Source organism: Rhineura floridana, chromosome 1 (assembly GCF_030035675.1).
Source record: "Rhineura floridana isolate rRhiFlo1 chromosome 1, rRhiFlo1.hap2, whole genome shotgun sequence".
Lineage (NCBI taxonomy): Eukaryota > Metazoa > Chordata > Lepidosauria > Squamata > Rhineuridae > Rhineura > Rhineura floridana.
Genome location: NC_084480.1, coordinates 84,185,282 through 84,193,365, shown reverse-complemented (window position 1 = coordinate 84,193,365; position 8,084 = coordinate 84,185,282). Strand labels below are relative to the sequence as shown.

At 42.3% G+C, this 8,084-nt stretch overlaps 1 protein-coding gene across 2 annotated transcripts in view; it reads left to right on the top strand.

The window, feature by feature from the left end:
* The first annotated feature begins 2,758 nt into the window (after nucleotides 1–2,758).
* Nucleotides 2,759–8,084, top strand: part of ALDH7A1 (aldehyde dehydrogenase 7 family member A1) — a 29,251-nt gene continuing 23,925 nt past the window's right edge. Inside the window, exons 1-3 of one of the 2 annotated variants that reach the window (XM_061625163.1) lie at nucleotides 2,759–3,040; nucleotides 3,380–3,433; nucleotides 5,041–5,106. In XM_061625163.1, coding sequence (XP_061481147.1) covers nucleotides 2,834–3,040; nucleotides 3,380–3,433; nucleotides 5,041–5,106 — 327 coding nt within the window. In that variant the 5' untranslated portion in view covers nucleotides 2,759–2,833. Of the gene's footprint in view, nucleotides 3,041–3,149; nucleotides 3,172–3,379; nucleotides 3,434–5,040; nucleotides 5,107–8,084 lie in introns of those variants that run through there. The other variant, XM_061625172.1, reaches the window with a different exon arrangement.

Here is an 8,084-nt window from a genome sequence, read left to right as displayed (position 1 = left end):
ATTGCGCCCGGAAAGCAACTGGAAGCGTAATGTGATCACGGCGGCGGCTATTTGTAAGTAAATGGGCCGCTGCATTTTGTACCAGCTGTAGTTTCCGGGTCGTTTTCAAGGGTAGCCCCACGTAGAGCGCGTTGCAGTAGTCCAGTCGAGAGGTGACCAGTGCATGCACTACCAGTGGGAGCTGATGAGCAGGGAGGTAGGGTTGCAGCCTCCGTATCAGGTGTAACTGATACCAAGCTGCCCGGCTCACTGCCGAAATCTGAGCCTCCATGGACAGCTTGGAGTCAAGAATAACCCCGAGGCTGTGGACCTGATCCTTCAGGGGCAATCTTACCCCATTGAGTTCCAGGTTAACAATACCCAACTTTCCCCTGTCACCCACAAGCAGTACCTCGGTTTTATCAGGATTGAGCTTCAGCCTGTTTCTTCCCATCCATCCACTCACGGATTCCAGGCACTTGGACAAGGTCTCTACAGCCAACTCCGATGAAGACTTAAACGAGAGATAGAGCTGCGTGTCATCAGCATATTGGTGACACCGCAGCCCAAATCTCCTGATGATACCACCCAGCGGTTTTAAATAGATGTTAAATAGCATGGGAGAGAGAATAGAACCCTGTGGCACTCCACAAGTGAGAGGCCAAGGGTCTGAAATCTCATCCCCCAATGCTACCTGTTGATGCCTGTCAGAGAGAAAGGAACGGAACCACTGTAAAACAGTGTCTCCTATTCCCAACCCTCCCAGGCGATCTAACAGGATACCGTGGTCAACGGTATCAAAAGCCGCTGAGAGATCCAGGAGGACAAGGAAGGTGAATTCTCCCCTATCCATAGCCCTCCTCATATCATCAACCAAAGTGACCAAGGCTGTTTCAGTACCATGTCCAGTCCTGAAACCCGATTGGTATGGATCCAAATAATCCATTTCCTCCAAGTGTGCTGACAGCTGATTTGCCACCACTCGCTCAATGATCTTGCCCAAGAATGGTAAATTCGAAATAGGGCGAAAGTTGTTCAAAACTTGGGGATCCAAGGAGGACTTTTTCAAGATAGGTCTTACAATTGCCTCCTTGAGGGCCGGATCTGTCTCTGGAGCAGCTGAAGTTCCAACTGCATCAGAAATGGCATAATTTACCACCAGCTGGAACCTATGCGATGTTATGAACTATATTAACCTTTTAGGAATAAGCCTTTGTCAAAGAGTCACTGGAGCTAAGCAAGAGATGGTTCAAGAGATATGGAATATGACGCAAAACATTTTTCTCAATGTGATGGATTTAAAATCTAGGATAACAGAGATTGTACTGTAGATTTTAAGAAAATACTGTATAATATCTATCCATTTTCAATGCATAGTTATTGCAGAGTAAGCAATGGCTTAGAGCTATACAAAACAGACTGTATGTGGTTTCTGTAATGTGAAGAAGCCTAACTGCTTTTTTGTTAGCTGTATTTATTTGGAAACAAATAGTGAGGTTTTCAGATATCCCAAAATGACATAAATTCATAAAAGCCACCGCTGAATTTTGCTGAGTATCATCTCAATCTAAAAACCCCACTATATTGAGAACAGATTCTCTAAATTAGAGGTTTGGCATGAACTATAGTTCCATCTTGAATGTGTTCTGAATAGTGATTTCAGCCATGAAAACAAATATTAAAACAGTCAATAAACACTCACTGCTGATAAACTGCTCACACCTACAGTGAGGAGTAAGGCTTTCCATGGGACCATTTTGGACGTCTAGGCTTGAGTCCCAGCGCCTGTCATTTGAAAACTCACCTCCAAAGATAAGTCCCAGTTCATACATCCAGTTGCATTAAGTGATTCATCTTTGTCTGGACTTTAGGTGGAAAGGTGCATGTTTAGCTGTTCCCCCATCAAAAAGAAAATAACACTACACATTACAAAAAAACCAAAACTCTTAGCATGTCAAGCAAAACTTTTCATTGAGTCTTCTCCCTGCCATGTTGCTTTTCTACATGCAATGGTTCCTCCCACTACAGAATTGCATTGAGGACACTTGATTTTGGTGACTATATAAACTGGGCTTAAGAAAATCAAGTTCATTTACAAAAGAATAGCAGCGTCATACCTGGCATTGCTCAGGAATTCTAAGAAACAAACAAACAAAATCAGTATTTTGAGACCAGTGGTTAAAATCAGTAGAGTTTGGAAAGATTCAGTCTGCCACCTTGATTCAAAATAGCATCTAACTGTATCCAAAAAACATAGACAACAATCTGCTCCTTGATCTCAGGAACCATCAAGCAAAATGGGTATCTTAAGAAGTATCCACATACATAGAGATCTAATGACTTTCCAGAATATATAGTAAATAGGGGCTGAATCATACCAAGAAATCAAAATCTAAGGCAAGTAGTACACTTTGATTTATTGCCTCTTATTCAACTCTTCCAAGGTACTGAAAACAAATTCTTGATTGGGTTGCCACTTCTCTCCATCCGCCTTTTTTTTGTCTACGATAGCCCTTGACCTTTACGAGCTCTATAATAGGCTGAAATTCAACGCGTACAGAAGTAGTTAAATTTCCAGCATGGCTTGGCTCAGGTTGCAATAACCACAAAAGACGAGAGCTTTGATTTTGGCAGGCGCTAGATGGCAGTGACTTTCCCAACGCCTTTGCCTTTAACTTGCTGGAGAGGTAGAAGCTTTATGCGCTCTTGTCTAGGACGACAATCTCGCAGCTGACGCTAGCTGGAGGCGGAGTGTTTTGTATTGGCCAATCTCGGCTCTCAGAGTTTGGGGCGGAGCTGTTTGCGGCCACCGCCTCTTTCTCGATTGGCTTTTGAGAGTATTGCTCTTTCCATTATGATGCTCCAAGTCAGCCTCACGGCTCTGTCTCGACGCACTTTGTTGAGGAAAAGCGTCTTCTTGGCTTCTGTTGCCCGCTGTAGACCCGCCGCCTTCATGTCGACGTTGCTGATTAATCAAGCCCAGTATGCGTGGCTTAAAGAACTGGGGCTTCAAGAGGAAAACGAGGGTGTTTATAATGGCTCCTGGGGAGGAAGAGGAGAGGTAGGCATGCATGTACTGTATGCATGCGTGGGCAAGTGAGTGGTGAGGAAGCTTGATTGGCGGCCAAAAAGCAGCTGAAAGCCAAACTTGGAACTAGACATCTGCTTTCATGGACCATAGTCTGCTTCCAGGTGAATGGAGTGTTAATCGTGCATTTGTACGCGGGGTAGGGGCGTGCATAGAAAAGTGAGTGTAGAGAAAATCAGAAAGAACCGTGACGATTAGCTGGGGAAAAAAGTAGTTGCAGTGACCAATTAACATGACCATGCAGACTATAGCCTTTCTCGATCTTACTCCTTAAAAACAAATCGGTGTGTGACGGAAATGTTTTCTCTTTAGGTTGTGACAACATACTGCCCTGCAAACAATCAGCCGATAGCCAAAGTTCGTCAGGTAAGTCTTCTTTCCTTAATGGAGTCTACAGTTAAATACTGCACTAGAAAATTTCACCGTATTAGAATAGCGAAAGGCTAGGTTTAGAATGTTAAGAAAGCAAATGGGAAAAAAATGTGGAAAACTGGCTAAGGGCAGTGAAAGATGGAAAGTTTATGGTTGTATACTCCCTTTCTCTGCTGGATGGAGCTCTCATGCGTTGAAATTGTAGTTGTGTCACAGAAATGTGTTCACAGAATGGTCCTCCTTTTATTTTGCTATTCCAGGTAAACTATTTCAGAAAGTTCCAGAAGCTTTTTGCTGACTGAAAAAATAGAAGATTTTCTGTATCATTTTTAAGCTTGGGCTTTCAGGCATTAAAATCTAATGGACCATTTCTGGACCAGGATAGCCTGCCCACTGTTGTCCATGCATTACTGTAATGCGCTCTATGTGGGGCTGCTCCTTGAAGTTGGTCCGGAAGCTGCAGCTGGTGCAAAATGCAGCAGCGAGACTGCTCACTGGGGCAGGGTATTGCCAACATGTCACCCTGCTGATGAAAAAATTGCACTGGCTGTGCATTTGCTACCGGGCCAAGTTCAAGGTTCTAGTTTTGGTGTACAAAGCCCTATACAGCTCGGGACCAGGATACCTGAAAGACCATCTTACCCCTTATATACCCAGTCAATCACTGCACCCTGCAGGTGAGGGCCTCCTGCAGATACCATCTTATCGGGAGGTTTGTTCTGCACCATATAAGAAACAGACCTTTAGTGTGGCAGCACCTACCCTGTGGAATTCCCTCCCTTTGAATATTAGGCAGGCACAATCTCTGCTATCTTTTCGGCACCTTTTGAAGACTTTCCTCTTTCAACAAGCCTTTTAGGTTAAGACCTATCCCAGTCTGTGTCTGTGTTACAATCCTTAATATGTTTTTTAATAATGTTTTTAACCCTTTTAAAAAGTTTTTTTTAAATGTTTTTAATGCTGTTTTGTTTTAATGTATTTTAAGATCTGTTTTTATGATATTTTAAAGGGTTTTTAGCTCATTGTTTGCCGCCCTGGGCTCCTGCTGGGAGGAAGGGCGGGATACAAATTAATTAAATAAATAAATAATAATAATAATAATGGGCAGTCTGATCCTATGTTTTGTCTGCTATAGCATAAGTGTAGACTTGTTTTGCATCAGCTAAAGTGTTATCCTCTGATAGGCAGCCAGGTCAACATTGCTCATCGTCACTGGAATATGCTTTTTAAAAGTCCTCTACAATTTGATACTATGCCTAACTAGTTGTGACTCACTCTGCCTAGGATGGGGTTGCTACTCTCTTGCAATTAGGATTAGCTGGTTCAGTTTTCTTTCTGCTCTAGAGGGACTGATACTTTTTCCACCCCAAAAAAATTCCACTTGTGTGTTGTAGCTGAAGCAATGGTGCCCATTGGGCTACTGTTATGCAGGGGGTAAGGCTAGCTCAGGAATATGTATGTCCAAATAATGTCATCTTTTTCCATAAAATTTGAATCTGCTAGATTAATACATATGGTTGTTTCTTTTTGTCTTGCTAGTTTTTATAGCTGCTAGTATCAAATAATTATGAACAAAAATTATTTTTAAAAAATCCTTACAGGCCAGTTTGGAGGACTATGAAGAAACAGTAAAGAAAGCTAAAGAGGCTTGGAAAATATGGGCAGACGTGAGTTGAAACAGCTTCATATTTTTCTGAAATGTGTCTAGGTGGACATTCTTCAATGAGCCACAAACCCATTAAGCTTTTATTAAGTGATGCAGTTAGATTCTGATCCTTTTACCTTAATTTGTATTAGTTCTCTTTCTGATTATTTATGTCTGATACTACCACTGCAAACAGTCTTGATTGCTGTTGTGGTTGCACTTTCCTGATGTTAAATACCTAACTTGATTAGTATTAGAAGACTGACCAGTGACACTGAGAATATTAGGGGAACCAACTTCAAAGATGCATTCTTGAAATGGAAATGCTAATGTGGCCAGGAGAACTCCCACTTTCTCCACAGCATCCTCATTCATTTCCCCGGAGAAGCCTAATGCATGTTACTTGTGCACTGAAATTGGGCTGCTCCATTGAAACCGAATGTGAAATTCCTGTGGACTGGAGAGATTTGTTGGCCTATCTGACTATATATGGAACTCTGGACTGGAGTTATGCATGCTTCTTGACTTCAGATAGCTTTTTTTGGTACTTGCACACATAGTTGAGTGTAGTGTTTTTGACAACTTCATATTTCCATATTGCAATGCATTGCAGAATAACTGCTATTTTTCTTGATGTGAAGGATGTGACAAGCTTGGGGAAAATTGGAATATTTAACTTGAAGAAATCTCTTGTCTATGGTGAATTTAGGATTGAAGTCATTAATCTGGAATTATCGCCTGTGTTCAGTCACGAGTAGATGTGGGAATTTAAAATATAACTCCAGTGGAACACTGGCTTGCTGCTTGAATGAGCCATAACTTTAAATCCACAGGTGGCTCTAGCTAAGAGCCATACAGTCTTTCAGTGTCACCATATTTATTGACTGTAAACTTCAACACGTTCACACTGCATGAGGTCCACCACCCAGCACAGACGTTCAGAGAAAAACCAAAACAGATTTAATGTGGCTTCTGTATGTGGTTTAGTGTCTTTTCCATGTGCTTTCTTAAAGTGAAGTAGTCTGATTCTCTATGGCTTTACGTTTCCTTGAAAATAAGCCAAATAAGTATTTGGTGAAGCTTGCTCTCTCACCTAAACATTCTTGGCTTCAGTTGTGCTGGCTCAGCAAACTTGATGGCTGAAGTTTTAAATCATTTAGAGATAAAATACATTAAGTTTAAAGGTGAACATCTTCCCATTACTGGCTAAGTTTTTGTAAGACTGCTATTAATTTTTTAACTTAAAATTCACATTTGATTGTATCCATCTCTGCTGTTTTGCTAGTGCAGCAGACTTCTGCAATGAAACTTTCTCCACCAGCCCTCTCTGCACTCTCAAAATCTACTCCACTCATGCTCTGGGAGAGTTGCATGAGTGAAACTCAATGGAGCAGCTTTGGATGCAACCCAGAGTAAAAACCTTTCCCTTGAGGAACAGTATATGTGATATTTTGAGAACTGCTACTGGCATAGAATGCTAAAGTTCACAGATCTTGTCACAACCATGCTGATCCTTTTTAATTTCTTATCAGTATCCACTGGTGGCATCTATATGGTTGTTTTTGCAGCTTATGATATTTACTTTTACTCTTTGTCATGCAGAGATTCTTTGAGTACTATCATATCTTTTGATGACAAGCAGTCTAATGCTATACTTGAATTGCCCCTATGCTATTTTAAAATAATCTAGGAAGATAAAACCTTTGTTTTAAGAGGAGAGCTGAGGCTGTTTAAAAGCCATGTTTGTTTTTCACATGCACACCATGTATCAAAGATGTGCATTGTGCTTGCTTAATACTTTGGGCTCCCTGCACCTACACTTTCTTTTGGTCTTTCTGCCACAGTCCTTTTCCTCAACAGGTTGGGGGTAACACTGAACCTGCTGTCAGTGGTACATAGACATGTGCAATAATAATTTGGTTGCTTATTGACGTTAATGCCATGGAATACCCATTTGGAAGGAATGGCTGCAACAGCAATGCCAATTTTTGAAAGCAAATCCTATTGTCATTAGCAGATCTGTTAAGTGGCTGTGGGAGAATAGAGTGTCTTTGGAATTGGAAGGAGCAAGACATTGTGGAATAACGAGAAGATGCCTGGGAGAGCAAGTGGGATGGGCAGCATGACAGGGAAGAAGGTACAGGGATTTGGCGGCAGCAGCAAGGAACTGGGAGAGATAATGGGACTGGTCCTCAGAAAAACAGGTGGAATGACTCCTCCTGGCTGAGAGGACAGACAGGATACCATGGGAGCACTCCTATCATCTAGTTGCCTCTCTTGAATGCGCTTCTGTAACCCCCACAACGTTAGAAAACGAGGTGTTGGGAAGCCAGTCTCTAGCTCAGCAGTCTCCATGGCACGATTGTTTTTCATGTGGAGGGAAAACATTCAGTTATTTGATTTCCAGCCTGAAGTGGTTCAGCCAAGACACAGGTTTACCATCTAAGGCAGCCTTTCCCAACCAGTGTGCCTCCAGATGTTGTTGAACCACAACTCCCATCAGCCTCAGCCAGCATTGCCAATGGTCAGGAAGATGGGTGTTGTGGTCCAACAACATCTGGAGGCACACTGGTTGGGAAAGGCTGATCTAAGGGAAAACTGGGCCCTAGGTGCCATGTCAGGATGTGGTCTGCTCTGTTGGAGTATGCCTGCCACCACAGGGCGCGCCCCTTTGATATCTAAAGAATTGTTTTAAACCTCCTATCCAAGCCTTTCTCCCTGAAAGCCCATTTCTCCCTTGGCATTCCTGTACATATTCATTCATCTGATCTTGGCTTTCTCACCAATATTCAGCTTTGATACCAGATTAAGACTGGCTTGAACCCATTATCCTGTGTTCAGCCCATCTCTCTCCTGGGTTTTTTGAAGTTGGTGGCTGTGATGGAAAAAGTTTGCCCCACCTAGGGTGATGAAGTATCTTGAGGTGGCCTGCTTAGTAGATTCTTTTCTGGCTCGCTACAAACTTACTTAGTTATACCTGCTGTGTTCCATAGTAAAAAT